The 21785-nt window shown below is 39.7% G+C and overlaps 1 protein-coding gene across 1 annotated transcript in view; it reads right to left on the bottom strand.

Annotated features, from left to right (window-relative positions):
• Positions 1–205: 205 nt before the first annotated feature.
• Positions 206–21785, bottom strand: part of LOC147725782 (immunoglobulin kappa light chain-like) — a 198891-nt gene continuing 177311 nt past the window's right edge. Inside the window, exon 4 of the mRNA XM_086964499.1 lies at positions 206–705. Coding sequence (XP_086820625.1) covers positions 383–705 — 323 coding nt within the window. The 3' untranslated portion in view covers positions 206–382. The remainder of the gene's footprint in view (positions 706–21785) is intronic.

The raw sequence follows: 21785 nt of genomic DNA, 5'->3' as shown, positions 1-21785 counted from the left end.
TCATAAGTCACTTGCCTCTCATGGTGCATCGCTAATGGACAATGCCATCTGTGCGTGTGATCATATTGATGGGCCTAGTCTTGACCACTTGAAGCTTTTTCTTCATGATAACCCTGTTTAGGAGCTCTGTACTCGAAATATTTACCAATGAATAGCCCACTTTACTTATTATCCCAGTAATTCCAAAGTATTAAAATACACAATGTTGTCAGCAGAATACATTTTATTATTGTTTTATACATTACATGGTATAATCAGAAAATTCTGAGAAAGAGAGATTAACCTAACACTGGCTTCTAGTAATGGAATTGATACTACACTTCACAAGATAGAACATTCTATTGAAGACTAGAAATGACTTGTATTGTTGCCTCTTTTGCTTCTAGAAACACTCTTTTCTGTTGATGGTTTTTATAAGAGGCAATGATAAGGCCTTGTGAGTCACCTCACAACTGTACGTCTCATAAGACTCCCACTCCACATTTGTCAAAGTGACCATACTGGTCCTGCTGTACGTGTTGTCAGCTTCTTGCATGTTCTGGCTGTTCTCCACGTCCTTGGTGACGACCTTGCCATCGGCTTTCCAACTAACCTTCGCATCACCTGGATAGTAGTTGTTGAGCATGCACACTAGGGTGGCCGATCCCTCCTTGATTTGCTCATGTGAAGGCGGAAAGATGAACACTGAAGGAGCAGCATCCTCTCCTGTTAACACAAACAAAGACCTATGTTTAACTGGCATAGCACATGATATACATGCTTCTTGAAATTCAGAAGTCTTCACAGATTGTCCATAACATAGTCTGTTCCTTTTCCAATTTACATTTCTGTTACAATTTCACCACAGAGTTTAGCATCCAATTTTATTTAGCATACACATGGTTGGCTTTTTCACACCTTGATAGTTTCATTGTGCCATTGGTTATCATTGGCCAATAGTTTGTGCTGTCACAGTAGACAAGACAGCTCTTAGTGTGACATCACAATAAAGCGAGCAAATTTTCCTCAGTAAAATAGGCACAGTAAAATCGGTGGCTTTCTTATAACCGTGAATGATTATGGGATGCTAGTTAAACTCACATAAAAGGACAAAAATAGGTCAAAAAGAGTAGACTATCAAGAAATGGAAAATACACTAAGATAAAAGTCAAAGACATTACACCCAGCTAAAAAGAAAAAAAACATACTGAACACACTTGATTACTCCTTTACAGTTTATAAGGTTTGAGTTCTATAACTGAGTTCATTGAGTGTGACATTTTGCACTGGGGCATTCTGGTCACCTTAGGAGCATTTTTATGTAATTTCTGCCACTCCTCATTCTGATCTCTTCTCTTCCTTCCAAGTCTTAGAATGTACATCCCAAGGTCATCTTAACATAGGAGTTGATAGTTGAGGGGTTAGGAGCCTGTTAGTGGGTTGGGGAGCAGCATCTAAAAGACTTTGAAGGAGGTAACACAGAAACACATTCTGCATTATTTCTATTGCCTTCCCTATTGGGTCCCAGGGTCAGGTTTCTCCATTACACCATTATGTTTCTCTCCTGAGGGTTTATATGGAAAGACCCAATCTTATTGCCCATGGAACCTTTCGATGAACTCAATTGACAGAAAAGAGTAAGAATATGTAGAGAGGGAAATGTAAGCAAAAGAACAGCCACGACATTGGGAAGCAGGGTATGAAGACGATTGAATCTTCAAACATCTTTTTACGTCAGTTGTCAGTATAGTGCCTCATCTAAATTTTGGCTACTTTGAAGCACAAAGTTGAAAGTGACGATGGATGCGGAGTGGGATGTAGAGTAGATGACAGAAAGAGAAATTAAAGAAGGAAGTTATGGAGAGAGGGAAGACTCATAGAGATATGCCAAGGGAAAAAGAAGATGGTGAAATAAGAGGACACATATCAAAAGTGGGATCCTTGATGGCTGAGGTTGGAAAACAGAGACAGAGGTGCCAAGAATAGCAATCAAGTAAGAGGTATTCTCTGGGCACGGCCCATTGATATTGTGACAACTTAGTTAAAAAGCTGACTCTGTTCATGGCAGGCGAGTGAATCTACTCTGTTTAGAAATTAGTTGCCACTATTAGAGTTTGGGCACTCATGATCGCTGGTTTTGGGGACAGAGACACATTAATCTTACTTTGGGCACTATTGTAGTTTTACTTTAAAATGTATTTCAATTGCAAATAACTGTATATCAAATTACCATGAATTCTTAAAAACATAATGACTTTTTTATAGTGATTTAATGGGTGAGAACTACATGTCTAATTGTAGCACAGAGATCTATATGAGAATGCACATTGAGGTCTTGCAGACCTTCTACAAACCATGTCATTTAATACTATGCATTTTTGATAGGCTATTGAAAGACTGATTTTCCCATTTTGGTTCATTGAGTGAACAGTATTTATGTAAATTTACTCTTTAATAATCTCGACATAAGACCTAGTTTCATGTACTGATCAGATGGTTTAAGGCTCTTGTTGTCTATTGAAGGGGATTCCTACTAAGGGCAATTTCCACAGTAATTGCTGATGGGGCAGAGGTTTAAGTTAGCCTTTTTCACAACTTTGGTTAAGAATCCTATGTATGAAAAGTGAAAGTCACAGGTGAAAACAATGTCTGCAGTGTTGAAGAGCATGTCTCATAATTCAAAATGATGATGTGCACTGATTTCATATATGGGTTTCTAAAATAAATTACGTCTTTGGAACATTTTAAAGTAATACATGAAACCAGTACAAAACTGGCTCTTCAGAAGCCTCATGCAGAGGGATAGCTCCGTGAATTAAATATTTGCCTGTGCAGTTAATCAGTGATCATTAGGTTGCAAGTCTGAATCTAACCAACCTTCCCAGCCTTTCGTCTTCGAGAAGGTTGGTAAATTGAACACCATGAATTGGGTAATAATAACTTCCGGTGGGAAAAGTGGAGTTTGCAGTGCTATGTAAGAATACATGTTTAATACTGTAAAAGAGAACTATACTTCAAAGAGCATACAGCTGAGAGGCTACCAAACATTTATGCTTTTCCAGTTATATGGAAATGAAATACTTCCTAAATTGATCAAGATAAAGCATGATTTATTTTTGAATATGTTCCTTAAAAACTGAAGACTGGTTGACTAACATCCCATGGTTTAGCAATAGAACATCTACAGATTGCCAAACGTGATTGCCTGCTTTTAAAATAAAACATTCTATATTTATGTACTGAACGTGCCAATGCTTGGTTGCCTGCATTGCTCTCTAACATAATCATAATATGGAAATATTTTATATTAAAGTAAATGCATTTTGTGTGTGTCCTAGAATTATATGAACAACTGCACCTATTTACAATACCATATTTTGACCATGTTTGTACTAACCTTGTTATTATTTCACCAGTGACTGCAGTACACTATGTTTTATGCAGGTGAGCACATTGTACTCAAATGTGATCCGTCATCTCTGCCTTGTTCTGCAAAAGTGACTCACACTGTGATAAACTTGTTCAATGAGAGCTTAGCCTGCTAAGTGTCATTAAAAAGTTGTGTTTGTTTTATAAGTTGTGATACATTTAACTACTCAGAATCCTTTTAAGATAATGATGTTGTAAATTATCTTTCAGATCAGACCACTGCTATATTGCATTTGATTGATAATCATATCCTTAAAGAGAGCCTCCCAGGTCAGAAAGCTAGTGTATTTTTTACTTTTAGTTTTCGAAGAATATCAGTTGAGTGTTATTGGTAGAAATGTATTTTCTTGTTGTGGCTTATGTTGCTGGCTTTGTATTTCCATAAATGCTTCTATATTTGTAGCAGGTGTGTTACCTAATGCTTTGCAGTGTTTGCACATTATGAAACAAAAATAAATAGCCGTGCTGGCTGGTCTGGTAACAAAATTAATTTTTTCACATTCCTTTGACTGTAGAAAACTCGGTTTCTAAGTGCCTAGCAAGTAGTCTAAGCAACATTGGTACACCCATCATTTGATGCTCTTTTTGACTAATCTAGGCAAGAAGTTTGATATTTTTAGTATTGACTCCATTTTGCAAGAATCATTTAGTTAGAAAACTATTTTATATTCAATCTTACATTTGAAAACATTCAGCTCAAAAAACGTTTAGCTAAACACTATTTCTAAATGGCTGTATTTTCATGTCAACAACACCTTAATTTCAACCATTACCATTTCACTGCATTACTTCAATTGAACGGGTTTACTATTCAAACTTCAGTCCTAGCCAATTTCAGTGCTAGGTCACAGCAATGCTTAATTGTGGTAAGGGAGAAAGTTCTAATGTTAAGTTTCTTTCCAATTAAAGGTTTTTTAACTAAACTTTTTTCAGAGCTAGAAACTTTTGAATAAATACCTTTCAAATGTAATCAGTCTAATTCTTTATTCGGCACAAATACTTGTACCATAAAAGATCATAACATATATCACAAATAAATATAGCGTTTAGAAAACAATGGGAATGAAACAGTCCTATAATTGAGTTCAATAGTCAAATCAGTTCTAAAAATAAGTTACAATATAATGCTTTTCCTAGGATGTATAGTGCCCCTAATATAAATGACAGTACTAAAACATACACAAGGGTTCTTAAGTGCAAATATATGAAGTGCCGCAATTTTTAAATTCCTGATATTTTGTCCGAGGGAGATTGGTTTTAAAGAACTTTTTCTGAAAACCAACATAAAAACTGCAGAATAAAATACAGTGCTGTGGGCTTTGTGTCAATACACCATCACAGGGACAAGGGGTCAAACGTGTCGAGCATTTATTCATATCAGGAAATGCAAATGAAATGTTTAAAATCATTGCTAATTGAACTCTTTAATACCTTAAAGCAAGCAATAAAATGTGCCCTTACTTCTGCTCCTGACATCCTTTGTGAGTGGAAACACTACAACTAATCTAATTTGCCTCATTTAAACCCAGCCATATTTTATCTTATATCTTACAGAACAAGCAGGACTGTTTAACAATTTATTTTCTAATGATAAACTATAAAAGAACAAAAGAGCTTGCACTGAAACATTTTTCAACGTATGGGACTGATGCACAGCTCTTAAATTTGTGACCTATCAAAAGGGCATGCCACCATTGTACACAAATATTTTTTGATTAAATGGCACTGATCATGGCTCTGACATCTACTCTTAAAAATGTTTTTGGTAACAGTTCTCACATTTTGTTATTCTGGAAAATACTGAAGAATGACAGTAGTAATGCCAACATACTGTTTATTCAAAAACTCCATTACTAAAGGCGTACCACAATGCTTATCAGGAGCTTAACCACCATACACATTATAACCAGCAATTAATCGGGGAATGCAACTGGAGATAGTAAACTCACTTAGTCCTCATTCTACAACATGAGAACTCTAATGTCTGTAAGCTGTTAAAAGTGTTTAATGGCAAATAAAGCCTAGGTTGTTTATCACCATATGAATTGCCTACTTTTGAACATAGTATTAAAAACGGAATTATAAATGAGTACTCACTTTTTATCTCTACCTTGGTTCCTTTACCAAAAGTGTACCACAGTGCCTAACTGCACACCATCCTCTTTACAAAATCTAATCTGTCAGAGAGCATTCTGGTCACAAACCTTCATTCTTCATATTCTTTAATGTTCATATATTACACAGGACTTGTGAAGATGGGGTTTATTAATAGAACAAATAAAGATTCTACATTTTTGTTTTTGTTCTATTTGTACTGCCAATTGTGACAGTTTATTAAAATAAAGGTAAACTTGATTTTTTTGGTGCTATTTTTACTTCATCATTTGTTTCTATATTGAAGATGAACCGAAGATGATAATGTAGAGCGCAACGACTATACGAAAAATGTATTGTATAACATTAAAAGTGGATGACACATAGAATTAATTCTGTATCATGGATAAAACTAAAATCAATATGAAGGTTTCATTATTTTAATAATGATTTGTCACGAGTAAACATATTTAAAACAAAAGTCTAAAATGGCTAATTTATGTTGCATGCTTTATAACTACAATCTACTATTGAAGAGAAAATACTCACATTTTATCTCAACTTTGATCCCTTTACCAAAAGTGAACTACAGTGTTTGGCTAGAGTTCAATCCCTCTATAAGCATGCATAGTCCTTATTCTGCAACATTATTAACCAAATACTAATATGTACATAACATAATTTCAGGGATTACTTTTAAAGAATAATTTCTCTATCAAAACAGAAAATATCAAATGATTAATCTTTGTATCATGCTTTACACCAATAAAATGGTAAGATGTTACAAAGGTTTAAATATATAAAGAAAGAATCATGTTTACATTTTATCTCAGCCATAGTTCTTACATCAACATTGAACCACAATAGTACCCTAAGCTCCACTAAAGAATACAATCAGCTGTGTGACCATGGATAGATGCTCCAAATGCAACTTGTACAAGCTATGTTCTACTAAAGGAGATGTTGAACATGCGTGACATTAAAACGTACAAGTAAAAAAATTGTGGTATCAATCAATCCAAAAAGGAGTCTCAGGTAATTCATTTTTGTTTTACTTTCATCTTTTATTCTCAGTAGGAGATTAAAAAATATTTTGTGTGTGTGAAAGGTAATAAATTGTACTTACTTTTTATTTCAACTCTGGTACCCATCCCAAAAGTGAACCACAGTGTTTGCTGATGACTCACTACTCTTACACAAACCCACAGGTATTCTACCATGCATGACTTGCACGCTTCTCTTACTCAAATAATGTGTAGCCACATTTTAGCGGACATATTAAAGCACAATCAGATCTCATTGCTGACATTTAACTAATCTATGTTTTATAATTTCAGTTAGTTTTATGAGCTGGCCTGCTTGGCACCAATTCCAGCTGAATAATTTTATTAACCGTTTGTATCTTCCAGGTGACATGATTGTCTTAAAAATATTTTATTTTAAATCATAATATAGTTTTTTATACATGCCAGTGATAACTTTGAAACATGGGTTGAGACAGGCAAAGAGATCTGAGAAAGATGTTTAGTAGAAAATGTAAATATGTCTTTGTGTTATCAGTCACATTATGTACAGGTCAAAAAGCATAACCTTCCCTTCTTTTTACTAACCTCTTTTATCCAAAATGTCATTTTATTCTGTAATGGTGCTACAGGTAGGCTTCACTAAATGTACATTCACTAGATATTCAAAGAAACTTCTGCTAACTTCATTATTTATCAAAATACTAAACATATTCAGTTAAGCATTTAAACATTCCAAGGAAGCTGTGCACTGTCCAACACTGATGATCAAATTAAATGTACTCACGTTTGATTTCTACCTTGGTTCCTTTGCCAAAAGTAAACCATGGTGATTCACTGTAGCTGATGCACTGTACAAAAATCCTTTGAACAGTAGCGGAGGAGTGGGTGACTATTGATGCTAACTTCCTCCATTATTTAAAACCTATTTTAGAACATTGTGAATTGATACATTAAGAAAAGCAATGTAAATATGTGTGGGGTAGAAGCTATCTCTTTGAGAAAAGGTCAGGTATATTGGGTGCTTTGAATATGTGTTACTCATGTGCTGAACATGTAGACATAATCTTGTAAAAATGCCTTAGAAGAAAAGTAGACTTGCACCTGTATGAAGAATGCATTGTACAGGCAGAAGGAGAAAGAAAATGTCACTTGTGGACTATTTGAAATAACCAGTCTTCAATTGAAAACATTTTACAATTAATGCTTTTGTTAAGGAGACACATGTATACCTCCCAGGGGACATGCTTGTATTAACAATATTTTACATCATAATGACATTTTTTATCTGTGTCAGTGATAACTTTGAGAGATGACTGGAGACAGGCAAAGAGGTCTGAGAAAGACATTTACTAGAAAATGTAAAAACAGCTTTGTGTCATCAGTCACATTCTGTACTGGTTAAAAAGCATAACTTCCCCTTCTTTTTGCTAGCTCATTTTATACAAAACGTCATTTTATTTTGAAATGGTGTTTCTTTTACCTTTTTTGCCTTTCTGCTACAGGTCGACCACTAAATGTATATTCACTAGAAATTCAAAGAAACGTTTGATAACTTCATCATTTATCACAATACCAATGATATTCGGTTAATCATAATCATTTAAACATTTAAACATTTCAAGGAAGCTATGCACTGAATGATATGGAGGATCAAATTAAATGTACTCACGTTTGATTTCTACCTTGGTTCCTTGGCCAAAAGTCCACCACAGTGATTCACTACAGGTGATGCACTGTACAAAAACTCTTAGCATAATAGCTGAGGAGTGGGTGACTACTGATGCTCACTTCCCCCATTATTTTAAGCCTATTTGTGAACATTGTGCAGTGATACATTGAAAACTAGATGTAAATATGTGCTGAGCAGAAGCTATCTCTTTGAGAACAGGTCAAGTGTACTGGGTGCTTTCAATGCACGTCCTACATGTGCTGAGAATGAAGAAATGATCTTGTAAAAAATGCCTCTAAGAAAGGAAAGTAAACTAGAAGCAGTGTGGAGAACAAATTGTGCAGGCTTCAGGAAACATAAAGTGCCACAAGTGGACTGTTTGAAATGACCAGTCTTCAATTAAGTATCTTTTAAAATGTTTAAAAGAAAAATGTATACCTTCCAGGGGACATTCTTGTATTAAGAATATTTTTTTTTAAATCACAATGTAATTTTTTAACTGTGTCTGTGATAACTTTGAAAGATGACTGGAGAAAGGCAAATAAATCTGAGAAAGACATTTACTCAAAATTAAAAACATCTTTGTGCCATCAGTCACAGTCTGCACTCGTCAAAAATAGATTGTTATGCACTTTGCAGACACAAATTAATGACTAAAGCAATTCAGTTTTGCAGAGTTTTCAGATGCAAAATAGTACCATGAAAAACCGCACAAGCTAATTTTGCCCCAGAAAAGGGCTTTTCATAATACCAGCACCATTACATGATACCTTAGTGTCAGGATTTTGGCAAGGGGAATACAGGAAGAAACACAAATGGAAGACTATTTGAGTCTGTCTGAGAAACACATGAAAACAAGGAAGGATTGGAAACTGTGGAGGACTGGCTCTTGGTGACTGGCTCACACAGAGGCACAGATGGTCTGGAACACGTAGATCTGGGTCAGGGTTGTTAGAGCCTGCTTTATTTTTTCTGTATCCCGTAAAAAGGCTGCAACCTAGCAAGATGAAACTCTGGTTGTTTGGTGGCTCCCACTGTCACTCAGTTCGTCACTGCATTCTGTCCTCCATGTTTGTTGTTTTGCTCCTTTCCAGTTTGTTTATCCTATTTTCCCAATTTGGGCCATGCTCTTGGGACTTGGCTTGGCAGTTAGCTCTGGACTGTTCTCAGCACAGGGTCAAAACTGATTTGCATATGGCTGGGTTTAAACTGGGGTGGCATGGTGAGCAAAAGAATGATGGATTTAACCGAGATCTATTGACTGCGGGAGAATGTTTGATTTTCTCTGCATTCTGTCCATCATCTGTGTGTCTTTTGCTTTCTCACCTTAAGAGCGCTGGGTATGCCCAGGCATGGGTCACAGGTTCACTGTCCCCCTGGATTCCAGCTAGCCTGGCTAATGAGGGGTGATGCCCCAAAACCAGTTCCCGGATGCTTGTTTCTGGTCCAGGGAGGACTTGACTGGCAGTTCTGTCTGGACTGTTTTTAAGAGGAACAGGGGCAAGACTGATTTGCATATGGCTGGGTTCAAACTGGGGTGGCATGGTGAGCAAAACAATGGATTTAACCCAGATCTATTGATTGGAGGATAATGTTTGATTCACTCTGCATTCCGTTCATCATCTGTGAGTCTTTTGCTTTCTCGCCCTAAGTGCGCTGGGTATGCCCAGATGTGGGCCCTGGGCTCACTGTGCCACTGGATTCAAGGTAGCCTGACTGATGAGGAATGATGCCCCAAAACCGGTCCTAGGATGCTTGTTTCTGTTCAAGGGAGGACCCGCTTGGCAGTTCGATCTGGACTGTTTCCATGAGGCACAGGGTCAAAACTGATTTGCATATGGCTGGGTCTAAACTGGGGCAGCATTGTAAGCAAAAGAACAATGGATTTAAATAAGATCTATTGACTGGGGAGAATGTTTGATTTGCTCTGCAGTCTGTCCATCATCTGTGTGTCTTTTGCTTTCTCGTCCTAAGTGTGCAGGGTATTCCCAGACGTGGGCCCTGGGCTCACTGTGCCACTAGATTCAAGCTAGTCTGACTGATGAGAAGTGATGCCCCAAAACCGGTCCCAGGATGCTTGTTTCCGGTCCAGTGAGGACCTGGCTGGGCAGTTTTCGATCTGGACTGTTCCCATGAGGCACAGGGTCAAAACGGAATTGCTTATGGCTGGGTCTAAACTGGGGTGACATGGTTAGCAAATGAATGATGGATATAACCCAGATCTTTTAACTGGGGGAGAATGTTTGATTTGCTCTGCATTCCGTCTATCATCTATGAGTAAATGTAAATGTAAATGTACAGGAATTTATATAGCGCAAATCACCAAGCGGTTTCTAAGCGCTTGCTTAGGGAACCCGTCCTGGTATTCCCCTGTGAGATAACCCCGGCAGGGTATCCGCAAGGTGAAAGCCAGGCATCCCACTGCAAGGGGCCGTTGTGGAGATTAAGCAAGCTATTGCCCAGAGTCGCAGAGTGTGAACCCGTGAATCGAGTAGGCACCGGAGCGAGAATTGTCGAGTCCATGGACATTTTAGGACTCAAGACCCCGCCGAGCCGGGAATTGAACCCTGGTCCCAGGCTGACCTCTGCTTCCAGGTCTGCCTCCTCTAAACAGTGAGCCACACTTCTCCACTCCACTGAGTATTTTGCTTCAGGAATATTGGGCTGATTGGTTCCATCTCTGCAGCTAACCTGTTGACAAAGTGCTTACCAAGTGCTTCTGGTCTCAAGGTATTTCCCGGCGCCCTTGGGGCTCTTTATTGCCATCTTTTCTAAAGTAGTCAGTGAGTCTGTTCTGCTTTTCCTTTCCTATTCATATTTCCATTTTTGTTGTTTATATGTGTTAATCGTCAGTGTGCCATTTGCCTTTCTGCCCCAACCCTGAAATCTCTCACTTAAACACCATCCAATCTAGGCTCAATGAGGAATTCACCAGTGACATTTACCTGCAGATATGGCGTGTTCCCACTCCTGTCTTCCGTTAACCATATACTCCTCTTTCCCTTTTACAGACTCTTCCTGAAGGTTGCTCAAACTATGTTGCCTCTCTGGAAGTCCTTGTGAGGAGATTGGTGGATTATCGTTGACTCCAAAACCTTACTTTGCCTTGACACTTCTAAGTGCTTTATATGTCTATGTCTCTTCACATTACCATTATCGAGCTGATTTGCTTGTCGTTTTATTTGCATCTGAAGGCAGTTGAGGTGTCAGGGTGACTAAACTGCATATTATATCACTCAAAGCTCCTATCTCTTTTTGATTTGAACTACCTCTGTGTACAGTATACCTCACATCCAAGGAGGAGACAGTCAATGATCCTTCTGTCCTTGCCCACTAAAGCCCTCTTGGTGTCTTGTTCTTCTCCCCTCTGTTGTCCTACTGCATTCTGAGTCCCTATTCACCATTTAGAGCAGTAAAGTATAGTATGCCATCTTTACCACATGCTCTTTACCCCACAGGATGTTACAACACATACCTTTATCATACAGCTAAGTACCACGAAGACCTGTTTATGGTACTTTATCACTCAATACATTACCACCCCAGTAAGCATTATTTTTAAATGGCATAACAATTATATATATATATATATATATATAAATATATATATATATATATATATATATATATATATATATATATATATATATATATATATATATATATATATGTATATATATATATATATATATATATATGTATATATATATATATATATTTAAAGGAGGGCTTTAAGGAATACTGGATGGGTAATATTCAGGGTGGTAAGGGTTTGAAAGTCCTTTTTGGTGTTAAGGAAATGGTAAGGGGTTGGGTAGTAAGGATTTTACAAGGGTTTTCAAAGGATGGGTTAGGGTACAGGTAGTAAGATATTTTTAGGGCTAAAGGCTGGGTAAGTGTACTGGGCAATAAGGAATTTTAGGGTTCTGGGAAAGGTCCAGGGTATTTAGAGATATTTAGAGTTGATGAATAGGTACGTTTTTCGGGCTCATGGATGGATACAGGGTAGTAAGGGTTTTTTAAGGTTCAGGAATGCGAAAGGGTACGGGATAGTATGACTTTATGTTTTTTTTTGGATTCTAGGATTCAGAGAAGGGTAATGGAATGGGATAGTCAAGATATTAATGGGAGTTAAAGGGTTTAGGGATGAGTAAGGGTATGGGTGGTAATGTGTTTTTAGGGTTCAGGGATGGGTAAGGATATGGGATAGCAACAAGCCCACATCATGCACAGTATTTTCATCAATAATTTTATTGCAAATATTGCTGTGATATTATCAATGATTTCATAGATCATGACATGAGTGATGTAATATGTGGTGTAATTAGCATTGCATGGTATGGGCGCACTTTATAGTTATTGTTATAGTATTATTATGGAGTTATTGAAACTTGAGATAACCGATGAATTTCACTGAGTTTGTATGTTTACAAACGGCATATTCACCTAATGATAGTGTCACTCAAACTTTGTTTTTTCAGTGACTTTCCAGGATTATTTTTAAGGGGAAGGAATATTTTATGACCATACTTAAAGCCAAACCCATGCCAGTTTCCAGATCCATGCTGCGCAAGGCTTTTGTCCAACCACGTGCAACCATCCAACCCCACACCATGCACATGTATGCCATGCGCAGCCCCCATCCCGGAGTCTTTATGGCCCTGGGGACCGCATCCCCTTGGGCATTTCTTTTAGTTAAGGGAACGAGGTCCGCAGCCACCCTACTCCGTACCACTTTGGCCCCAGAGACCCCAGAGACCCCATTCCCCTGGACTTTATTTTTCATAAACGAGAGGGGGCTACATGCCAAGCCTCTTGGGCCCCCAAACTCAGGCCTATTATTTTAAATTTAGTGGTGGGGCATACATGCCCTCCCAAGAGTTTACAACCCCAGGAACACTATCCCTCTGGACACCCACAAACCACTGTGTTGAATGCTGTGAGGGAAGACCTTGGGCCCGCGGCCCACAAGCTCCCCGCATGCACACATCCTGGGTGCATCGGGCACAGGCTTGGCCCTCGTCTGGAGGGAGCAGCATTTTCTGTTTGATTTCTCTGGCTCAGGAGAAACTTGAGTCTCCCTGCCTGCAATAACATCCGCAGGGAACAAAGGTCTACTCCATCCCAGCATTTTTAAAGATCCTGCAAGGTGGGAACAAACATATGTATCCCTGCCCCGCACTTGCAGGCAAGGTAACTACTGTGTCTCAGGGTGGGCTCTCCAGGATATAGTGTGTCAGCCGGCCAGAGAGGATGTAGTTCCAGGAGCCAGAACAAGTTTGGGAGGGGGCTGCATGTCACCCGCCCCTTTGCAATGATTTTGGCCCTAGGCCTTAGCAGATGGACTGCTTCAAACCCCTATCCACTATGCATGCAGTCCTCTAACCACCTTCACACTTGCCTTTCACACCTTCAGTTCCCCAGTCAGTATCCATACACTCCAGCAAACACCATGTCACTCCCCTTGCACTCCTCCAGTGACCCATTCCGCACCATGTACTAATCCATTCACTGCGCCAAAAACCAACCACTTATAAATTCACCCAGGTAATACAATACAATAATACAAGACACCTGGTGAATTGAGCTCTTTGGATCCTGTTAATGTATGCAGATATTTCAGTCATAGATTTGAAGCTATGATGTCTTTTATCTACAATAAAAAGAATCCTCCTCTTGGAGGAGGTGTGGATTTCTTTTGGAGAAAGGAGTATCAAGCTAGAGGTGCTCCTCATATACATATGCTGATATGGATCAAGGATGCACCCAAATTCGGAGCTGATTCGGATGATACTGTTTTGTCTTTTATTGAAGAATATGCCACATGTGCTATACCAAAAAGAAGAGAAGAAAACAACTTAAAACAACAAGTCTTACGATTTCAAAGTCAGCAATGTGGAAAATACTGTCGACGAAAGTACAAGTCTAAGGAAAAGTTTTATACCAAATGTTGTTTTGGATTTCCACATCCTGTAATATCCAAAGGAAGAGTAAACAGTTTTATATCAGCTATGAGACATACCATCACAAGAAAGTCTCCAAAAAATATATACAATTTGAGAAGAAGTGAAGAATCAAGATACATAAATGATTATATTCCAGTTATTCTCTCAATGTGGAATGCTAATAGGTGGTTAGAGGACTGCATGCATAGTGGATAGGTGTTTGAAGCAGTCTATGTGCTAAGGCCTGAGTCATTGCATGAGTACTTGAGAACTGACTGAAGGATTAGAATACTGCAAAGAAACTGCCGGAATGAATTTATAAGTGGTTGGGTTATGACGTAGTGAATGGATTAGTACATGGTGCTGAATGGGTTACTAGAGGAGTGCAAAGGGAGTGGCAGGGTGTTTCCTGGAGTCTATGGACACTGACTGGGGAATTGAAGGTGTGAAAAACAAATGTGTAGGTGGTTAGAAGACTGCATGCATAGTGGATAGGTATTTGAAGCAGTCTATGTGCTAAGGCCTGAGTCATTGCATGAGTACTTGAGTACTGACTGAATGATTACAGTACTGAAAAGAGAGTGCCTGGGTGAATTTATAAGTGGTTGGGTTTTGGCAAAATGAATGGATTAGTACATGGTGCTGAATGGCTCACTAGAGGAGCACAAGGGCAGTTATAAGCAGTTATGTGTCAGGAAAGAGATGAAATACCACATGCTTCTGTCACAATAATTGAAGAAGTGGACACACACTCAGAGTGTGATTCCAGACAAGCAAAACTATTCCTTGGACTTTAGCAGGAGAGCACACTAGTCTTGAAGGGATAAGGTAACTACATACATTCTACACATTTCACTACTACACTCTACTGTGAATGCCTGACTCGTTCTGCGAATGCATTTGACAACAGAACAGCTTTTTAAGCACTTATGTGTGTGTGAAGACATGAAGTAACCACATGCTTCTGTCACAATAGTTGCAGAAGTGGACACAGACCCACAGTGTGATTCTAGACAATGAAGACTACTTCCTGGACTTTAGTAGAAGAAACTCATAGTCTGGAAGGGGTAAGGTGACTGCGTACATTCTATACACTTCACTACTGCACTTCTAGTGTGAATGCCTGACTCATTCTGCGAATGCATAAGTAATCACTCAGTTCTAATAGTACTGAAATTTGACAACAAGATAGCTTTTTAAGCAGCAAAGACATGAAGTAACCACATGCTTCTGCCACAATGGTTGTACAAGTACACACAGACTCACAGTGTGATTCTAGACAACTAAAACTATTCCCTGGACTTTAGCAGGAGAAACACAGTACTTTAATTAAAAACAAAGGTACCACATACAACACCTCACAAATTAATAACTCACCTTCAAACTAATTAGTAGATTAAGAAGTAGCTTAATCACACACCAGATTTTCTTATACAGAATGTCTGTATTGCACTGCTCTTAGCAAAGCCAAAATATTGCAAACTATCCCTCTCATTCTGCACACATATACATGTAAATATCAAATCACATTGCTTCCCACATTAGTTCAAAAGCTAACACACATTTCTATTGGTTACACATGTTAACGCTTTCCAATTGACATAACTTTCAACCCTACCCCCACTCTGCTTAATGCCTGTTACCATAGTAACAGTTCATGGAACACTCAACTGAACACACAGGTCACAAGTTCAGCACACAATGTTGCAAATCCAAACAGCAAGTGTGCTTGACTTTTCAAAATATCAGCTTATCCTATGTAATGTTCCTTTCAAACAGTTTTTATTAACCAATAAGAAACATGGTTTTAAAACACAGAAACATACACCCTACTTTTCAGTCTATAATGTTCTCAAACAGCCAATCATTTCTTTTCTTTCTTCAAAACGGCATCTTATCCACCATTTTAGAAAAATCTTACTTTTCAAACTGCCCATTTCACATACAGACACCTTTTGAGTGCATCCAGAACTACCTTCAAGATGCTTAGAGTGTGGATTGTGGAGCCAAAGGTATGCAGAGAACAGAGGTATTGACAAAGACCTAGCTTTGCCAAATGTGGACATTAAATGGATTGGACAGAGAGGATTAAGGTGGCACCAATTGATGCCATTGGTTAAATCCTTTTTGCATCTCCAAGACCCTAACTTCATAATTGTGCTCTGTGGTGGCAATTACATAGGCACGTTGGCTGGGGTAGGTCTGGAAATGCTTATGAAGGACACCTTTGGAGAATTGATGTCACTTTTCCCCCAAACTGCCTTTGTCTATTCTAGCATATGCCAAAGTCAGAAATGGAACTGGTCCAATAAAATTTGTCCACAGATTGAGAAATCTAGGAATCATGTCAATAAAGCTGTTGCTGCTTATCTCCGAGATTATAGGATGGGGTCCATTTACCACAACAATTTGGAATTTATATGTATGGCATCTATAGGAGAGATGGTGTACATTTTACAGATGAGGGTAACAGAGTCTTTCTCATTAACTTTAGACTCTGCATAGGTACTTACCTTATAGGTACCAAAATCTCTCAATAAACACAAGGGCTCTTTTTTGAGCCACCTAAGATCTAAACACATAAGCTTGATGTATATTTAAAGAATATAAAACATTTTTTTGCTTGAGTCGCGCACCCAGCGCACTTTGGAGTCGCGCACCCAACGTGTTCAAACCAGGCGGCCGCACTGGGAGTCATGCACCCAACGCGTTCACAACAGGGGGCCACGTTGAGCGCTGCGCTGGGTGCGTGACTCCTAATTTTACCGTCATTTTTTTTATCACCTACCACTAATTTCTATCCTCCCCGGGGATACCATCCCCCAGGGCCTATACACAATTTTGGGGACAACGGAGGGAGCCCCAATGCCCCCACGATCCTGCTGGCTCGCCGAGTCCTTTAGGAGCTAACATGCAGCTCCCCGTATGGAAAAGCTATCTGGTTTGCATTTTGAAAGAGAGAGCAGGTTTCCCTGCTCTCTCTTTCAAACTCTAAATCACAGTTTGCTATGACAGGGTGGGAGCCACAAGGCTCCCACCCTGCCATAGCAAACAGCAGTGTCCTGGGGGTGGGCACCCCCAGACACTGCAGGAGACGGCCCTGGTGGCCCCTGGGCCCTCAAGGACTCCAGGAGGGGGCCGCGTGGCCCCCCTCCCACAATGTACAAAGCCCCAGGAGGTGGTGGTCTCCAGGGCTTAGGGGGCCTTTGAGCCCCCCCACCCATTTACTACTGAAGCCCTGGGGGGTTGGGGTCCCCTGGGCTGGGAGGGCCTTTAAGCCCACCACCCATGTATTGTGTAGCACCGGGGGTGGCAACTCCCTGGGGCTAGGGGGGCTGTGAGCCCCTTCACATACTTCATAAAAACCCCGGGGGTGGTGGTCCCCAAGGCTGGGGGCCACCCATTACATTAAATATTTTTGCCCCCGGGATTTGGCTCACCCGGGGCTAATTATTAAAGAAGTGCAGGAGTCCCCTCTTCGTTTTTGTTTTTTTTCACGGCAGGATCCGTGCACACTGCGCGGATTTTGCCAATTTTTTTTTTTAAAACATTTTGTTTAATTTGCCCTGGGGGTCCATGTGGGAGCCCCTAAGCAGGCCTAGGGGTCAGGGAGTTTCTACCCTGCCCACGTTTTACATTTTGCACACTTGTTGCACTGATTTCTTGTGCCTCGGTTCTACCGAGGCACAAAATGGCTGCCAACACTTCCTGGTTTGGAGTGTTGATAGCCAATTAGCATTCAGCTGGTAATCAGGGGGGTGCGCGGATCCACCGCGGCCATAGATATATATGTGTTTTTCCTTTGAATTTTCTCAGCAACAACAGAACAGATAAACACCATTTAACAAAAAGGCACAAGTCTGAAACAAGGGCTACCTCTTTGCCAAATTTGTAGTAATTCTGTTCAGCAGTTCGGGCTGTAGCCGCGGCTAAAGTTCCCTATGAAAAATTGCATGGGGAAAACACGTTTTGGGAACCCCCTTTTTTCTCGGCCCCCGCTTGCTGAATCACCCTGAATATTTCAAGATAGGAACGGACCAGAGCGCCGCACGAGTTTTGAAAATTTCGTGAAGATTCATCAACCGGCGCCAAAGTTATTAGAAATAGAATGTTGCGGATTACCTATGGAAAATAGGTCCTAACTATGACTACCTACTGGCAACCGCCAGTAGGTAATATATATATATATATATATATATATACATATATATATATATATATATTACCTACTGGCGGTCGCCAGTAGGTATATATAGTTAGGATTTTTTCCCTATGGGATTTCTGAAAATTCTATGTCTAATAACTTTGGCGATTGTGGACGGAATCGGCTGAAATTTTCAGGAAAATTGCACATTTTGTTTCTGAGCAGCTCCTGGAAATTTGGGGGGGTTTCGTCAAGGGGGGGCTGAGAAAAAAGGGGGGTCCCAAAACGCGTTTTTAACATTGAGTTTTCCATAGGGCGGTTGGACTCACTTTTAGCTCGAACGGCTGAATGGATTTGCACGAAACTTGGCAAAATTGTAGGGACTGTTAGCCCGATGTGCCTTTGCTAGGTCTCAATATATGTGCTTCAGTGGATTTTGAGAAATTAACGTTTAAATCAAGATATATATCTGTAACAGCGCTCCGGGCAGCGCTCCGGTTCGCGAACTTTTCGCGTATCGGAACTTTGCGAAGCGAAGCTGATTGGCTCTCCGGTGTCTGTCAACATTCTAAACAGTCCGGTGCGGCCGCCATCTTGTCTCTCGGTAGGATCGAGAGACAAGAGGAGGCCAAAACAAAGGGGGAAATGAAGGAAAGAGGGCAAGGTAGACCCCTTCTGACCCCCTAGGATTGATGAGGGGGATATTATAGAGCCACGCCGGGCCAAAAAAAAAAAAAAAAATCCGATTTTTTCGCCGTAGAGACGCGTCTTGGTTCGCGAACCGGGCAGCTAACCGGGCAGCTAACCGGGAAGCTAACCGGCAGTGTAACCCAAAAAAAAAAAAAAAAATCCGATTTTTTCGCCGTAGAGACGCGCTCGGTACGCGAACCGGGCAGCTAACCGGGCAGCTAACCGGGAAGCTAACCGGCAGTGTAACCCAAAAAAAAAAAAAAAATCAGATTTTTTCGCCGTAGAGACGCGTCTTGGTACGCGAACCGGGCAGCTAACCGGGCAGCTAACCGGGAAGCTAACCGGCAGTGTAACGGGAGTCTGAGGAGTAGCTGATTGGCTGTCAATATTGTAAACAGTCCGGAGCGGCCGCCATCTTGTCTCTCTGTAGGATCGAGAGACAAGAGGAGGCCAAAACAAAGGGGGAAATGAAGGAAAGAGGGCAAGGTAGACCCCTTCTGACCCCCTAGGATTGATGAGGGGGATATTATAAAGCCACGTGGGGCCAAAAAAAAACAAACAAAAAAATCCGATTTTTTCGCCGTAGAGACGCGTCTTGGTACGCGAACTGGGCAGCTAACCGGGCAGCTACCGGGAAGCTAATCGGCAGTGTAACGGGAGTCTGAGGAGAAGCTGATTGGCTGTTATCATTGTAAACAGTCTGGAGCGGCCGCCATCTTGTCTCTCTGTGGGATCGAGAGACAAGAGGTGGAAAAAAAAAAGGTGTAAATGAATGAAAGGGGTAAGGCAGACCCCTCCTGAACCCCTAGGATTGATGAGGGGGCTATTAAAGTTCCCTGGGGGGTGAAAAATAAAAAAAATTGCGATTTTTCGCGGTAAAGGTGCTTCCTGGTACGTTAACCGGGCAGCTAACCGGCAGCGTAACGGGAGTCCGACATATTGTGTTTTTTGAACGTTTGTGATATGTGCACGTGTGGATTTTGTCTAATTAAGGTTAAAAAAATATATATATATCTTTAAGCGTGTTCTGGCGCGCTTACGTTTTGGGTTTGGTTTGCGCTGCAGAGACGATACGTCACGGTTATGCGATGCATCATGAGGCGTCTCACGGGCTACGTGATACGTCACTTAATAAAGAATATATTTTACAGCTATAGATATTAGCTTTTAAAAAACCAATGAAATTCACAGAAAAAACCATAGGTTATAGACCATATATAGTTAGGAATTTGCATTTACAAAACCTTGAAAATTCACTGAAAAAACCATAGGTTATAGACCATATATAGTTAGGGATTAGCATTTAAAAAACCTTATTTTATTTGCACAAAACCATTGAAATTCCATATATAGTTAGTTGCACTAACTATATATCGCGGACCCGCAATCCACTGCTAATGATGTCACATATTACATCATTCATGACATGGTCAGTGACATCACTGATGACATCACTGATGACATCTCAAATGACATCACTGATGACATCACTGATGACAACACCCAGTGACTGTATGTTTCTGTAAAGTTAAAATATGTCTTACATATTGAAGAATGAGTGGATGTATAAGTGTCTGGATGAAGGATTTAGTAGGTGCATGACTGACTGTATGAGAGAATGATTAAATGTGTCTCACTGAGTGCATGGGTTAGTGATTAAAGTGTCTTAATTTGGCAATCAATATTTATGTTCTTCTGTAAACTGCTGCATATTTAAATCAGTAGCTATATCAGTAACTATATGGGTTATTGAATGGTTGCCCAAGTATTTGTATGGGAGACTGAGTGTGTGTGTGGGTGGCTGGGAGGTGTATAACTCTGTGCATAGATGTGTGAGCGGTTGATTCCCTAGGTGTATGGGTTCAAAAGTGCATGTAGAAACAGCTGTATGGACAGTTGACTGTGTGCATGAGTATATTGGTGAGTGAATGGATATCTCAGTTCTACATGTCAAAGTAAGTACATATGTAAAACACACTCCATGTGAGAGTTGACATATATAAATAACTGAACATCAGAGTCAGTGAATGTGAGAGTGGCTGTATGAATCATTGTGAACTTGTATCAAGGATTGTATAAGAGAGTAAATATGTGTTAGTATATGTTTGAATAAGTAAGGTGTGTATAACTGTATAGTTAAGGAAATGGAGATGTGATTGATTCTTTGCATGACTGAATAGGTGTGTGAGTAACTCCATGGATGTGTGACAGTCTGTGAGTGCCTGTTTACACTGAGTGTATCAAAGGTTATATTAGAGTCTGAAGATGTATTATCACATAAATGATATCATCAGTGATGTAATCAGTAATGTCAAATGAGATGTCAGTGATGTCATCAGTGATGTCATTTGAGATGTCATCAGTGATGTCATCAGTGATGTCATTTGAGATGTCATCAGTGATGTCATCAGTGATGTCACTGTCCATGTCATGAATGATGTAATATGTGACATCATTAGCAGTGGATTGCGGGTCCGCGATATATAGTTAGTGCAACTAACTATATATGGAATTTCAATGGTTTTGTGCAAATAAAATAAGGTTTTTAAAATGCTAATCCCTAACTATATATGGTCTATAACCTATGGTTTTTTCAGTGAATATATATATATATATATATGTATATATATATATATATATATATATATATATATATATATTTATTTTTCTCACAAAAACACCAAAGGTTGCAGGTACGTTATAGTTAGGTTCAGATTTTACAAAACCATAGAAATTCTGCAGTCATAGTTGGAGTTCTCAAGTAACTACAACTCATGCCCTAAGGTAACTATAACTTGCGGCCCAACCAT

Source organism: Lissotriton vulgaris, chromosome 3_2, assembly GCF_964263255.1.
Source record: "Lissotriton vulgaris chromosome 3_2, aLisVul1.2, whole genome shotgun sequence".
Lineage (NCBI taxonomy): Eukaryota > Metazoa > Chordata > Amphibia > Caudata > Salamandridae > Lissotriton > Lissotriton vulgaris.
This window is presented reverse-complemented; position numbering and strand designations above follow the sequence as displayed.